Here is a 16,139-nt window from a genome sequence, read left to right on the forward strand (position 1 = left end):
TTATTATATCAACTTTGATCTGTTTTTCTGACAAATTTCCCAATTTGCATGAAAACACAATTGATTTGTTAGTAACTCCAGGACAAGCAAGCTGATGGTTATTTCATAAAGCTGACTGAAGGTTTTGTGGCATCTGTCCCACTGTCACTCTTGAAGCAGAAGCTGCCACAGACAAGTGTGTGACAGTGTGAGTGAGAACAATCCAGGAAGTCATGATGTGTTTTACACAGTAAAGAAGAAGCGGGTGGCCGCTGTGCGTCAGAAACCATGCCAGTCTCATCTTTCAGCCAGATTACAACACCGTGATGTATGTTGAGACTTGACAGTGAGAAAAAAAAAATTGACAGCAGGGGACGCAAGTGCAATTTTAAAAATTCTTTAATTTATATCTTTAAAATTAAAAACATCTGAATTGCATTCTACCACCTCCAAAGGCACAGTCATACTTAGAGCAGACCAAATTCATAAAACACTGCCACTGAACATCTTTTTTTTCTCAGTTTGTTTTGTACATTAGAAACAATAAACTATAAAAAGAAACGACTAAACATTTGTCTTACAGGGTAAACAATGGCCATTCTAAATGCTGTTCCTTAAAAGACTGGAGTGATATGTACTGTACTGCTGTGGTAGCATTAGACTCCATGTGAGGATGATGTGCTGGTTTGAGGCTGGCGTAGCCTGTAAAAGATGTGCACTGCAGCAATTTCAAGATGTGTGTATTTCAAATCAGGAAAAATGAAATGTTTGCAACAACCAATCTCGATGAGCAGTGTTTAAGAACATGGATGTTTGAAGCAAAACAAAGCCATTGGCGGGAGGGCAGAATCGCAGAGGGAGATGAGCCTCAGTGGAGGACTGTGCAGGGAGAGCAAACAGATATTTCCCCTCGCCAAATTCTTAGAACCACACTGAGCATAGTGAGAAAACTGACATATGCACTCCATCGAAAGAAACACGGAAATGATATTGAAAAAAGATGAACTCTCTCTGAGCTTTAAAGACAACAATCAATGTGTGCAAAGAGGCAGGGTTTGTGGAAAAGTCATAAAGGTGTGAGACAGGATCGCTAACTGAACGTACAACCACAAATCAATAAAGCACACAAAGGCTGATTACAATGTGTGACAACACAGCACCATACACGGCACGAGAGGTTCACTTAGTGACAACATAATTCAAAATAGTGGATAAATATACAGTAGAATATAAGTATATCACCGTTCTTACTCAGGCACAGTCCTCCTTAAGACAAAGAGAGAAAATTCATAAATTACACGATCTGGGATCAAAGTAAACAGGTTTGGCACACGTGGAAAAATGCATCAAAATAAGGCAAGAACATGATATTTCAAAGAAAAATGAGGCAACACAGGAACTTAGTAGATGAACAGGAATGAAGCACTTTAAATATATGACACATACAGTACCTCTCTTGAGGAACAAGAGGTTCAATAAAAGAGAAAGGATTTTTTTTGCAGCAACTAATGAGAGCCCCTATTCCACAGCCATAGTTTTATCTTTACAAGTGTGTGTAGCAGCCGTGACAGGCACTCCAAGAACACGACAATGTTTTCTTTACAGGCAAATAAAATCAAACAGAGAATCTACACGTCTCCCAAATCAAGAACATTTGAAAGCCTTAGAAAATATCTACAGAGGAAACCAGTCGACACTGGCGTGACTCACAATCACACTATCAGACACAGAAACACACACACACAAAAGCAATAATCAGTCAGCCTCCAGATGTCACAGCAGAGGGGTGTGACCCCTCACACTGACACACATAATCCCAACCACCTTTTCTTTTACAAATGTGGTTTTTCTTTGAATGAATTAGTAACTAAATTCAGCAACCTCTGACTGTAAAAGGTCCCCACCCACACCCTCTAGAATTTACTTTTACAAACACACACACACACACACACACACACACACACACACACACACACACACACACACACACACACACACATCACAGTATTTTCAAGATCACTTTGATACGGCAGTGACGGTTTCAGGAGGATCCAGAGTGAGCAGATGTTTCTCAGCAAGGCTACAGGTTGAAATACAATGAGGAAAGAAATAACACGCCTGGCTTTGAGTTAATCTTTCAGAAATTGGTACGACTGAGGGTGAAAATACTTGTTATTCTTTGCATTGAGTCTGGTTTTTGAAACCACATCCTGTTGCAGAGCCATGATTTTGTAATGAATTAATGGTGCCAACAGGTAGTCGTGCCATTCAGGCAGCAGCAGCTACTGAATAAGCGTGGTTTGATTGTGCGTGTGTGTGAGTGTTTGTGTGTGTAAACAAGTGGGACAGTTACAGTATGCAGCGAGGGTGTGCACACACATTTACAAGATCTATATACATGTGTCAAGTGTATAAATTAGTGTTCTTTGTACATTTAAGTGTCTGTGTGTGTGTGTATGATTAATATAATCAGCCCACATCTAGCAGTGTTACTCTGTGGTTAGTTTTCAGCTGATCCGGTGGTGAAGAGGACTCTCTGGTCAGTTCTGGCCAGCTTAGCAGGCGGCTCCAGAGACTCCTCTCCAAGCACGACCCCATCTGAGGGAAGGGACAGCTCCTGACCTTCCTCGTCACTCTCCTCCTCCTCCTCCTCTTCCTCTTCTGGCATAGACATGGGTAAAGCAGCTGGTTAGAAAAAATGCTTGGAACGTGATCATAGTACATCCGAGATACAGTGAAGAGTGGAAGTACCTTTGTCAGGATCCAGCTGGTTTAGACCCCGACCTAAACTGGCAAACTATAAGTAAAAATTGAATTTGTTAGTATGGCTTACATTTTTTATTTCAGTTGTGTGTCTTTGTGTGTGTGATGGTACCTCTCCCATGACAGCGATGGGCGTTTCTCCTTTAGCCTGGGCCACTCTGTGCTCTATCAGGTAGTACATGTACTCATCGTAGAGCAGGCGGATCAAGTGAAAGGAACCGAAACTTGCTGCACTCCGCAGGGTCAAGTCCCTTATTACCATGGAACTGGAGAGCAGAGACGATGGGAATGAAGGGAATGAAGGAACTACACATATATTCTCTCACCAAAAACAGGAAGTACTTCTAAGTGTTTCACTTTGACAAAGTTTAGAAAATAAAGAACGACCTCCACCGATTTCAATGTTGAATTTCACTCATTTACTTCAAATCCCTTATTTTAGATAAAAATGTGCAGCTAAACTGATGCAAAGAATTATCTTGGCTATTTTATTAGCAGGGCTGCAACTAACAACTGTTCACACTATATATTAATCTACCATTATGTTATGTCTATGAAATATAAGAAAAAATGGCAGAAAAAACATTTAACCTTTCCCATTGTGATGTCTTCAATACCTTGGATAATGTATTAATGGTCTCATAAACTTTCTGGCCCTAAAATTGAAATTCCAAAATCTGCTTTCCCATCACACCTGTAAAAGGACCACTTGAGCAGGAAGAGCTTAGCAGCCTTAGGGAAGGTGGAGCTGTGCTGGTAGGGCTTTAGGACCTGGGAAACCACACCATCCAGCCACGCAGCCCACTGCTCCAGGGAGTTCTGCTGCTGAAGGGTCAGCTTGAAATCCTGCTCCAGCCGCTGGACAACACGGTCTTCACACCGGCACACCCACGAAGCCTGCTCCTGCAAATGGCGGACAGGACGGGTCAGTGTGTCAGTATGCGGCTGTCACATGTGCTATTAGTTGCATCGGTAAAGGGTGCAGGGTCTGCTGGATGACTTAATGCTTAAAAAGGGTACACTTTAAACAGAAGAGGGAGGGCAAAGCTATAAAGAGTTACATGTTACCAGCTAACACGACAGAAGGAAAGAGAAAGAGCGTTTCTGAGAAATGACACAGAAAGCTTGTTTGACATTTCCTGAAGAGGAAGTTGCTGAAAAGAAAAGCATGGTTGTCACAGAAACCTCACAACACTGAAATCCATGAGAGGGGAAATGAATGCTGCCAGCACACAGCACCCAGAGACTAAACCGACCTGGACGTTAGCAAAATCCACGCGGTTGAGGTCCGAGAGCATCTGGTTGATCTGAGCTGTGTTCTGGAGGACAGCGCGTGCCGCCTGGGCGAGGTGGTTCAGACTGGTGTAGCGACGCAGTGTCTGAGCAAACGCATTGGCTGAAGTTACCTGAGAAAGCACATTATGCAAATGATGAAATGATGGGTCAGATATCAAAAAAATACACACGCTTTCGTTCAATAGCCTGGAAACACGCAAATAACTCTGCAAATGACCACATCTACCAGCTCTGGGGTTATTTTAGTACTTAGGTCTTCGTAAGCAGTTCCATGTTAATAATCATGTGTTACAAGTCTTTATTCAACAACTTTGCCAGGATAAATAATCCTGGTGAAGAAGTCAGTTTTAGCATTTACACTGTGAGACTTGTTTAGAAAAAGCAATTAACTACTCACAAAGATTATTATGCTCAGAGAAATCCTCAAAGAGAAATAAGGTTGCACTTATTTCACATATGTATTCTTTTGTAGCGGTCTACAAGCAGCTTGCTCCATGCTCCACCAACTACAAGCTAAAAACAAGGCGAATGTACCTTGATTCGGACCATCTCCTCTGGGATGTTCATCATGGCATTGGTCAGCCAGCTCTCCAGGCTCTTGGCAAAATTACGGATGGCTTGAGTTAAGGCACCTGGGAGCAGGAGGAAGAAGAGAAAGGAAAGTTTAATATTGATCATTTCAGTTTCAAATTGCCTGAGAATGGGCCTGGGTCAATGATTATCATGTGGAGTAAGGATTTGCAGGACAGATTTCTTGGTCATGTCCTGTATTGTGTAGAATATATATGTATCATATAGAATTTAATTTCTATGAAATTTTGAGGTGAGATGGGGCATGACCCAAGGAAGAACCCATTAAAAAAACTAGATTACATGTGAAGTGTTCGGGTGACCTCTGTTCTCTCATTACCTCCGCCAAGGAGGTTGTGCTTGATCTTGATCTAGTGAACTTAAATGTGGTTTCATAAGGGGACAGTTGGGCCTTGGTGGATTTCAAATCATATATTAGTAACTGGTATTTCTGTGTGGTCACTTTTAGAGCAGGGAAGTCAAGGTGTAATATGCATATTCATACTTATTATAGGGCCTTACTGGGGATGGGCCTGAGGACATCAGGGATGAGGATCTCCACCAGGCCCTGGTACAGGCTGTTATCACAGTCACGGCTCCAGCGCAGCACTGGCTCATACTTGCACAGCAACACCAGGCAGGACTTAGGGAGACGCTTCTCTGACTCATCATGACTGCCAAGACACACAAACACACACACAACACACACACACACACACACACACACACACACACACACACACACACACACACACACACACACACACAGTTTGTATGAAAGTAGTACTGCTACTTCCACAGGGACGGAAACTGAATTCTGGATGTTTGCTTTAATGATTTAACCACTCACACAGCCAACGTGGGATCTCCAGCCTGGCTCTGGCTGAATCTCCAGAAGGTCTTCCACAGTGTCTCCACCAGGGTAAACTGCAGGTTGACCATCACATCCAGTATGGCCTGAAAGAACAAACAAAAAGATCTCATCCAACAATGCTTAACTGCTGGACTTCATGTTTGATGTTGGCTGAGAACTTGAAGTGTCAAACAATTTGTTCTTTCCTTTTTCCATTAAACATCCAGTTACCTACACCATTAAAGTCACATTTATTTTCACCAGTGTCCTTTCAGCTGCTTACCTCACAGTGCTCTCTGTACAGCAGCTGAAAGCTCTTTATGTGCTCCAGTTCGATGCCCTCTGGCAGAGACTTCCCTTGAAGGTCGATATCTGGGAATTCTGGTAGAGATCTAGACGCATCTGAAACAAAGGAAAACGAGAAAACAGGACACTCAGAGAGTGCACAGAGAAATCTGCATTACCTGTTTATGACATCGTATTTACATGTTGTATGTGTTGTGTTTTCAATAATACTGTACCATCAATCAATCAATCACATTTATTGAGCCATTACTACATTCCTATTTGTTCACTGAACACACCTAAGAACTGCTGGTACTGTTGAACCTGGGTGCTGATGTCCACATGCCCTGACCCCTGTTGCTGCTGCTGCTGTTGGCCTGCTCCTGACGCTGTGCCATTTGTCATTCCTTCCACTTTATGCACAGGCTTCAACCTGGTGGGAACAAGTAGTTAGCTACATGAGACAGCCCAGATAAATAAAATTCTGCAAAAAGAGAGATAAGTATTAAAGGGAAAAGAAGTAACATTTAAGTTTCATCATATTAACAATAACAGTTGCTTGGAACTCCAACAGGATTTTTAAAGGAACATAAACAGTGTGCGAGATGGGCAGAAAACATGAGTCAGTGATGCAGCCATATACAGAAAATGGAGAGAGGAAAAAATTTGAAAGCAGAGAAATGGTTCCAGTAGTGTAAACTATGTGTGTACCTCTGTTTCTGTGAGAAGGGCTGCTGCCTCATGGCCAGATGTTGCTGGTCTTCCATCAGACGGAGAAGAGATGATCCTGCCTTGATCCTCAGGCCATAGTAGTGGTATTTTGAATTACCCCTGTCAGGAACAGACAAAACACATTTTCACATGACATTGAACCTATTACGACATATTAGGTCTACAGAGAAAAAAACAAACGGATGTGAGAGGAACAAGTTTATGTTGTCTAAATAAAGTGACAGTAACTCAATTCAAAGCCACATTATTTGTATCAGTAGTGACTAATATATAAATGTATAATTTTAATTTCATTAAATTGTTAAATTGTTGTTAAAAGAAGTGTTATCTCTGAACTTTTCTGTCTGTTTGCCTGCTCTCTCTGTGATGTCAGTTACATTTAAAACTTTGATAATACAAAAGATTTAAAAAGAAATATATTTAAAATCTTCACATTAGAAAGATGTCAATAAAAATCCTTCCATGTCAACTGGGGAACTTGTCTATCAAAGGAAAATAAATGGGCATGTGCATATGGACTATTATTTTTTCTACACTATTGTCTGATCACCCATCTTACCGAGTGCCCAGGCGTCGTGTGCGTAGCCCCATGAACACAGATCTAATGAGTTTCCCAAAAGAGGCAGCATTAACAGGCTCTAGTTTCTGCTCCTGACAGTGCAGCAGATAGTGGCAGTAGAGGGTGGAACGTGGCAGACTCACTCCTTCAGCTGTCTCATAGTTGTCCAGCAACCACTGTACCTGACAAACAGGCAAAGAAAAAAAAGAAAGAGCTGGTGCAGTTAGCAAAGAAAATAGATGCAAATGGAAAAACACTCATACTGTATGCAAACACATAAATATGCATGCAAATTTGCAACTGCATTACACAAATATTCAGTTATACAAACACGGACAACTTCATTCACATTTACAGTTGGTTGGTCATATGGGAATGAAAACACAAATACATTTGTTTGCGTGCCGTGGCATACAACTTTGGTATGCAATGGATACATGACCTGTTATACTGATGGGATGTTTGCTAAACATAAGTTGTTTACCATTATCATATGAGGTTCGGTATGATGAATTTAACATGAACATATAATGTTGGGGCATTTCAGGCAAATCATTAATGCCCTCTTCACATGCACGCTAATGATATGAAAAGGATGAGGTCATGGTTTTGTTTTCTATGAGGAAATCACAGTTAAAAATTCTGTAAACTACAACAGGTGTTATTGTGGTCAACAATAGTATATAACTTTTCTGATTCTAAAATGAATCTCTGTATTTTTAATTGTGCTTTCCACTTGACAAAACTCTACTGTGATGCCATGTCAGTGTGTGTCACCAAAAGGTTGTGTTGATGAGAACAAAATGAGAGGAAACTCCTGCGCTTGGCGCCTCTGCATACCTTCTTGTCTGCCGACGGCACGCTACTCTCCTCGCCCTCTGTAATACTCACAGTGGCTGGGGAGGCGCGGGCGGTGTGTGAGTAGTTCTGACTGTTGCCAGCTGCCCCTCCGCTGCTGCTGCCCAGCATGTAACCCCCCTGGATCACATAGCTGCCTGCTGTGCCACCATTGGTGCCTGCCCCATCCCCAGCGCCATTGGTGGTGCCACCTGTGGTCACCACTGTGGCTCCTCCCCCTGCCGCAATGGTAGGCTGTGCCACAAACATGGACACACCCCCTGTTGTGCCAGCCGTCACAGAGACAGTAAGAGGAGTACCAGGGGTGGAGGCCTGAGAGCCTGATGTTGGCTGACCTTCATAATACTGGGCAGCTGTGGTCTGGGTGTACAGGGGTGTGTCAGTGTAAGGAAAGGTGCTGGAGCGACTGGAAAAAAGACATGAAAAGATGTGTTAGAAACCTCAAAAATATCTGTCTGGATATATGTTAGAAAATGACTGATGCAGTGTTCTAACATGGTGCTGGTGGTGTAGTTGGTGTCTCCTCCTTCCACATACTGCACTTGATTGGTGTAAACGTGTTGAACTGGCACTGGTGTGAGCTGCTGGACCTAAGGAGCAGGCAGACACACACACACACACACACACACACACACACACACACACACACACACACACACACACATACACACACACACACACACACATCAAATAAATCCCACCTCGGATATTCAGCCCATATTTCCTGTATCGTCACAGGGGGATCCTCGTAGCTTTTACATATTTTGCCCGTTATATTTCTGACTTGTTTAATCCAAACAGACTGTCTGTACCCTCATCTCAATAGCAGCAGTCCCTTGTGTCCCTGACCCACTTGGAAAATTGTTGTATTGTCTTGCATTTCCAGTGACTGGTAAAACTGAAGGAGATTGATATAGGAGCTTGTCACAGATTTCCAAGGCCAAGCACTCTGGCTGATCTTTCTCCCTGACTAAAGTTGTTACCTCTGTGGTAGGGAGGAGATGGAAGACGACAGAGGCAGGTTTGAATACGAATGTGATTAGTTGACTAATAGTAAACCAAAATGTGCATAATTATAGAGGTCACATGTGATACTAAGTATAAGCTTTGATAACAAGGAAGTAAGTTAATGCCAGAATTACAGATGATTGTCAGATATCATATTAGATCACCACTGATGACCTGTGTTGTGCATGGGTTAAACTTACCTCCTGGCTGATATGAACAGGCTGTAGACTGGTGACACTGAGCTGGGTCCCTGGCTCAGTCTTGGCTATCTGAGAGGTGGCCTGCACCACAGACCTCTGCCGAGATAAAAACACAATTTAGTTTTAAGAGTCAAGGAAACATTCATTTCATGTTGTGTTAGGTGTGTGTGAGTGTATTTTACCTGTTGAGCCGTCTGCACCTGTTGAACAACCTGTGTGGGAACACCTGTCTGCACCACAGCTGGAGGAGGACTAGAGTCCGACAAACTGTCACTTGAGTGGAGGGAGCCCTCTGAAGGACATGGAGCAAATGTAAGGACCTTCAGAAGCTGAGCACATGATTATTTTTGCTTCCATCAATGGATGATAGCAAATGGATAAATAATTTAACATTTTCAGGCTGATAAAGTTAGAAAGTTATAGTTGAAACAACACAGAACAAGGAATCATGTATTGAGGCAACTTAAGTGTTTATTTGAAAATGTCTATGGTCTACTATTCTAGTATGTGATGCGGTTTACCTGTGACTGTTACAACGATGTACTGAGGAGTGCTTTGAGCATTTCCAGTCTGTGAAGGGGAGCCCTGGATTTCTGCAGTCACATACTGAGTCTGAGCTGACTGGACCTGTGCTGTGGGCTGAGCTTGACTAACAGCTGCAGGCTTCTGAGTGGCGATGGAAGTTGCCTGCTCACTGGGAGCAGTTTGGCCTGTGGCTGTGACAACAGTGGGAGTAGTCGCAGCAGTTTGAATCTCAGCCAGAAACTGAGGGGCAGCTGCAGTGGTGGAGCTGGCATCGGGTTGCCCAGGAGTGACGGTGACACCAGCCGCCTGGGACTGGGCTGCCGGCTGGATCTCACCTACGTAGCCTGCGGTGGCCATTACAAGAGCTGGGAATCACCCTAGGAAAAAGAAACAAGTGACAACTTCATACAAATATCGGAGATGCTTAATATACAATTGTTTGTTACTGGTCACTTCCTGGTCACAGTAGGTTATGCTTATATTGGTGTTTGAACCAGGAACCAGGATTTTTTGGGTTAAATTCTCAGATAATTATGTGTGAATCTCGATGAATAAAATTCAGACATATTTAGGGAGTTGGTATCGATAAGTCATTATATTTACAGTGGTGCCGATCCAAATGAAATTGCAGATCTAGTGGATTTACATGAGGTTTCATCAGGGAATTGTTAATACATTGCAGAGGTATGCCCTTGACTGGGTGACAGTCAAGTTCTATTTGGTTAGAACAGCATAAATAATGCTTGATCTTAAAAGCTGTATAATCATACTGGTAGAAACTGACAAGGCATAGAGGGTAAGAGGGGTAAAATATTCAATTTTTGGACAATGAAGCTGAATAAAAATGTAACTCATCACAGCTTGCAGTAAAATTTACTTTCAGAAAGATGTAACTAGTAGTACAGAGTTATTCGATAATATTTTATGAGTATGGACTCAAAAGTTATAAAATTGCATGAGCAAAAGTTGGACATGAGGCAAGTGATGAATGATGTGGGTTATCTTTAAGGTCCAGTGTGTAAGATTTAGGTGAAAGAAAATTATTGGCAGAAATTTAATGTAGAATAATTTTCATGATGATTTCACTAGTTCATTTCATCTAAATTGTATGAATTGTAGTTTTCTTTACCCCAGAAAAGGCCCTTTATATTTAAAGACTTTATATTTACAATCGAGGGGACCCTCTCTACGGAGGCAGTCATGTTTTTTACATTAGTCCAGACTGGACAAACTAAACACCTTTTGAGTTTTTATGACAATTAAAGTCTACCACAGTTAGTTTTTCATGTTTGGGAGGAGAGAGTGAGGTGAGGGGTGTTCAGCTGCAACATGCAATTTCAACACTAGATATCACTAAATTCTACACACTGTACCTTTAAAGTTTAAGTGGAAAATAATTATCAATTCAGATGCAACACTCTGTGTTCAACAATTCACGTCTGTGAGACATTAGGAATATTTTTACTTTGTCGTTTGTTGCCTTGATGAATAAGTTGAGAGGACTTTTTTCTGAAAGTACAGTTAAACTGATGATGGTGTGGCTAACGTGTGGGGGAGGAGCACTGACGGGAACAAGCATTTTAGTGTCTCATTACTTGAAATGTGATCATGCAAAACCTGTGGCCTGCCTCTCTCTCTCTCTTACACACACACACACACACAGCTATGACAGTGGGACATACAAATCCAAATGAGAAAACCCCCTCACCACTTTGCATTGATTTGGCGGTGTTATATATTGCAGTGCTTCTTGTCAGGCACAATAACATAAGATAACACATACTTACAATGTATAGCACAATCTTTACCCTGGTTTTTCCTATTTTTAAATTTCTTATATTTATGCTTGCACAAAGACACCACAGCAAATTCCCTGTGTGTGTAAACCTGCTAGGCGATAAAACCCAATTCTGATGCTGATGCACCTTGATATTACATTTTGTGCAGGGACTGGATGAAATGGTTTGTTATGACCCGTGCCTTCTAAACCAAAGGTGGATTTTTCGTTGTATAGAAAATGAAGTTGCTCACATGACAAAGCTGTGACATGCTGAATAAAAAGCACCTGCAGAACATCCTCAGTCGCCCCAGCTCTTGTGTATTCATGTCCGCCCCCAGCTTTCTCGACTTCCCATTACGTGGAGAAAGACATTTTCACTGATTACTCCGTGTCTGTCATTTAACCTGTCTGAGCAGTGACACTTCAAACTTGACTGACCCAAACTGGCCTCCCTTCAGTGTGCTTGACGTTGTGCACCGAGTGATTTGATTTTGAATTAACCACTGGAAAAAAGACAGAAACGTGTTGAACCGACACCGACTACACGTTAAATGCCGTTAGCGACACACGCGTCCATTATTTGTAACTCGCTCCGCAACCGTGAGCTACACGCGTGTCTGTCGTGACAACACTGGCGCTAGCTATCCAGCAAGCTAGCTGGTCTCTACAACAACCGCCATTTTGTACCTTTTGCATTTGACATCGCCATAACAACGGCCTGCTTGAGTATGCATCTGCGGCCGCGTCGTCATGGCAGACACAATCCGCTGTCACCCGAATGAGGAGCGAGCACAAACGACCCCATTCAAGGAAAAGGACCCCGAGAGATTATATCGATACCACGGCTAGCTTGCAGGCTAACCTCGGCTAACACTGGGAGGCAGATGCCTGTTATGGCTACTGGAACAACAAGGGGGGGAAAAGCAATAGCCCGATTCAGCTGAATCATTAACGGATATAAAAAAGATATTCCCTGCATGTTAAGAGCTTCACCTCTGGTTCCACGTGTGTGTTTCCCACCGGTAAAATGTCTTCTTTTATTTTTATGGCGATTCAGTTGTTGTTGTTGTTGATTCTCGTTGCTGGGTTCTTGTCGCCAGGGCTACCGTGGCTATGGCGCTTCGTCCTCACCAGGGCAACTGTTGCTACCCACCCTCTCCCTTCCCTCCCCCGTCCTTGCTCTGATTGGCTGAAGGAGACAAAATTGTCTTAAAGCCACAGGGACAGATTTTTTTTCCCCCACTACAAAGCACTCCACGCCCATTTGTGGAAAATTCCTGTCTGTCATGGAAACAAGATTATTACAACCTTGGCGGATGTAATTCATTTATACGTTTATTTCATTCATCGACCAAACTATACCATTTAAAGGTTCAGTGTGTAGAATTTAGTGACATCTAGTGGTGGAGTTGCATGTTGCAGCTGAATGCCCCTCATCTCACCCTCCTCTTCCAAACATGAACGTGAACCTGTGGTAGCTTCTGTTGTCATAAAAAACTCAAGAGGTGTAGTTTGTCCAGTCTGGGCTACTGTAAAAAACATGGCGACCTCCATAGAGACGACCCACTCCAGATGTTGATATAAGATATTTAAATATAAAGCTCCACCTAAGATTAAGAAAACAACAATTTGCACAATCGAGATGAAACACACTAGTGAAAATATTGGATTATTTTCTGTTCCCTCTTTTAGTTCCTAAATTACAATTTGTGTTATATCCTTATCCCAGTGAAAGTGATGAATCTGCTGTTTATTCATTGTCTTTAAACACTATCTAAAGGTGAGCAACAGCATAACTACATGCACTTTCTGTTTGCTATTGGAGAAACATCTATCTGGTTTAAATTCAAACACTTGGTCCCGCTGAAATAAGGAATCATCGTTCAGAGTTATTCTGGTGACAAAGTGTCTGACAGAGTGCGTCCACCTCCAGTGCCATATGTATTATTGGTTAAGACACGCTGCATCTGATCTCATTACAAATGCATTTCTGCTCATTTCTGCATAACTGCTGTCAAAAGTGTACCTGAACGGGTATACAGATGCAAAACTTCTGAAAGCAATTATTTGAAATTATTATTAGTAGTGGTAGTGGTAATAATTACTTATTTTCCCAAAGTTGACAGAGAATGTAGTTTGAAAATGTGCCGGTTTGTGTCCATTGTTCATTAAAAAATAGCCCCTAGCATTTTGATATTGCTCTCATGACCACCACAGGTCACTTCTGTGACACTGTGTTAATGAGTGTCAGGGTGAAACCCCTTCCTAAAATGCCATTTTGTTTGCATGTTATCGTCACATTAATTACAAATTCATCATCCCCATTGTAATATTCCAAATGGGCGACCTTTGGCTATCGATACTCAGATAAAAATGTGTTTTATTTTAGTCTGACTCATAATAAGACTTCTATGTTATCTGGCTTTGAAAATGTCACTGGTTGTATCTCAGTTCACCTTTGGAATAGCAATTTTCAAGAGAAAAAAAATGATACATGTGGAAGTTATACCGGGTCATGTGTAGAATAAAATGGCAACGCTGATATAAAGAATTATGATTACTATTACAATGCCTTCAATATATTCCCTCAGTGGTGTCTGTTAGTGTTAAATCTTATCAAGGGAATTCATGGAACATGCTTAATTAGGCCTAAAAGGGGTATTGAAGATTCTTGAGCTATTTATTGTGCCAGTGTTTATTCATAAAAATGTTTTCACACTTTGTTTGACTACTTAGCTTGTAAAGACCATGCATCTTACACAACAATCTTTGGTTAGAGTGTGTGAAATATACAGAGAGAGAGAAGTGTAATTGGTCAGTGTGCTAAATGTTTAATGCATAATCACCACATGACCCAAAGTTTTACTTATTAAATGTAAGTTGGATCTGATGAAGTCATTATATTATTATTCGACACCAAAGGTGCAAAAAGTGCTTCACATGAAAACACTGAAACACTATTAGATTTAGAGGCCTCTGATATATTTGTTAATTATGCCACCTTTGGTCTGCTTTTTGTCTCCATAAAGGTCACTGACTGTATCTGTTTTTCTAATCTGTTCTTCTCACGGAGAAGGCCTGCGAGTGCGTACGCAGAATGTATGTCTCCCGTTCAGGGCTCCAAACCCCTTTATAAACCACGCCTGGGTCACCTAGAAAGGCACATCTCTTTCAAACAGGGAGGCAGAAAGCTAACTGCTGCTCAAAGCAAATAATTTACCACCATTGTAACCATATCTCGCTTGCTTAAATTTCCTTGGGACACTATGTGGAAAGCTGTGGCACTCGCTGTGTGTCTGCTGGTGGCTGGAGTTCAGCCCATGGAGGACCCAGCATATGGGGTGAAGCTCTGTGGTCGTGAGTTCATCCGGGCAGTCATCTTTACTTGTGGGGGTTCACGATGGAAGCGGTCACTCAGGAGCACAGGTGAGAATTGAAGGTGCCACATCTTCACCACCTTGTCATGTCTCATATTTGCAGCTGATAGTCTCAATTTCCAATATCATGATAATTAATGATTACTTTAGATCAGTGTGGATTAACTGTTTGTCCACAATGAAATAATAATTGTGTGAAATTGTGCAGAAAAGACAAGTGCCAATGATGACTTCAATAGAGGGTGAAGGAAATTTCAAATTCGGAATTACAGAGAACAGTTACATTACATTATGCAAAATGTAGACTAGGCTGAAATCAGATAGCTATATTTGTCTTTTACAAGGTCATCAGATGTGACTTGTGACCTGTGTACTGCTAAAACAACCCCTAAATATTCTTTCCACCTCTGCCGCAGATGACTCAGAGGACCCGTTTAGCTCCCGTCAGGATGAGTCCTTTGAAGGCTTGAGTCCCAACTCACTGGAGAGTCTTCTGCAAAGGAACAGAGATCTAAGAGTCACACCTAGAGACAGCCAGGAAGGAGTGTTCAGCAGGACGGCACGCTCTTTCATCACTGAGGAGATCCTGGAGGCCCTGCGCAAGGCTGACCGCAAGGGCCGCGATGTGGTGGTGGGTCTGTCCAATGCCTGCTGCAAGTGGGGCTGCAGCAAGAGTGAGATCAGCTCCCTATGCTGAGAGTTGATCTTCCCCATCTGAGTTAAATCACAGCGTAGCACATTGTATATATTAATATACAAACAGATACATAAATACACACACTCATCCTTTTTTTAATGCACGTGAATTCTATAGCATTTATATTATTTTATAGCCAGTGTCTTTCAGTAAAACCATTATATGAGCTGTAAAATATGGTTCATTTTTAGTATATGAACGGAAAGGGCTGTCGTGTTAAAAAATGCTTTTCGGGCTTTGTGATAAACAGCCTGATGTATTCATTTTTTAATTAATTCAACTGAATTTATTGCATTACTCTCTGAATTGTGCACCGGAGAACTCAAGGGAATAAAATTCTTTGTTAGGATCATTTGACCACAGCAAAATAGAATGTCACTAGTGTCAAATAATGTCTTATTTGTAGATTGTAAGCAGAATGTTTGTATTTTACATTTGTTTTTTGAGCGACCCATAATAAAAAAAATATAAATTATTATTATGTTGTCATTCTCTTGTCACTTTGCCCTTAAATTGTCCTGTGCTTTCATATTTTACATTTGGTAAATCCCAGGGAGAGAAAGATTGTTTGACAGAGGCATTGAGATCTGAAGTCAAAGTTTCGCAATTAAAATCCAACTTGAATAAAAACAAACAAATAAAAACAAACTGCAGTAC

The 16,139-nt window shown here is 41.7% G+C and overlaps 2 protein-coding genes across 9 annotated transcripts; one reads left to right on the top strand and one right to left on the bottom strand.

The window, feature by feature from the left end:
- Positions 1-360: 360 nt before the first annotated feature.
- rfx1a (regulatory factor X, 1a (influences HLA class II expression)) lies at positions 361-12,548 on the bottom strand. Of its 7 annotated transcripts, none has more exons than XM_069524454.1 (18): positions 12,429-12,548; positions 9,625-10,005; positions 9,286-9,395; positions 9,104-9,199; positions 8,391-8,485; positions 7,878-8,301; positions 7,038-7,219; positions 6,458-6,577; positions 6,046-6,179; positions 5,745-5,863; positions 5,459-5,565; positions 5,131-5,282; positions 4,573-4,670; positions 3,999-4,148; positions 3,437-3,645; positions 2,855-3,008; positions 2,731-2,776; positions 361-2,640 (listed from the first exon to the last, which is right to left on the bottom strand). In XM_069524454.1, the coding sequence occupies exons 2-18, from the start codon at positions 9,983-9,985 to the stop codon at positions 2,480-2,482; spliced, it is 2,718 nt and encodes a 905-aa protein (XP_069380555.1). In that variant the 5' UTR covers positions 9,986-10,005; positions 12,429-12,548; the 3' UTR covers positions 361-2,479. The 7 variants fall into 7 exon arrangements, with proteins under 7 accessions (XP_069380555.1, XP_069380559.1, XP_069380560.1 ...); XM_069524458.1 differs by having other exon boundaries at positions 7,929-8,301; positions 12,402-12,548; XM_069524459.1 differs by having other exon boundaries at positions 7,038-7,213; positions 7,929-8,301; positions 12,402-12,541.
- On the top strand, positions 12,116-15,960 carry rln3a (relaxin 3a). Of its 2 annotated transcripts, XM_020102926.2 has the most exons (3): positions 12,116-12,430; positions 14,685-14,834; positions 15,202-15,960. In XM_020102926.2, exons 2-3 carry the CDS (start codon positions 14,729-14,731, stop codon positions 15,480-15,482), a joined length of 387 nt encoding a protein of 128 aa, XP_019958485.2. In that variant the 5' UTR covers positions 12,116-12,430; positions 14,685-14,728; the 3' UTR covers positions 15,483-15,960. The 2 variants fall into 2 exon arrangements, with proteins under 2 accessions (XP_019958485.2, XP_019958483.2); XM_020102924.2 differs by lacking the exon at positions 12,116-12,430 and having other exon boundaries at positions 14,675-14,834; positions 15,202-15,948.
- Positions 15,961-16,139: the final 179 nt, after the last annotated feature.

The sequence above is a fragment of the Paralichthys olivaceus genome, chromosome 5 (assembly GCF_024713975.1).
Source record: "Paralichthys olivaceus isolate ysfri-2021 chromosome 5, ASM2471397v2, whole genome shotgun sequence".
Classification (NCBI taxonomy): domain Eukaryota; kingdom Metazoa; phylum Chordata; class Actinopteri; order Pleuronectiformes; family Paralichthyidae; genus Paralichthys; species Paralichthys olivaceus.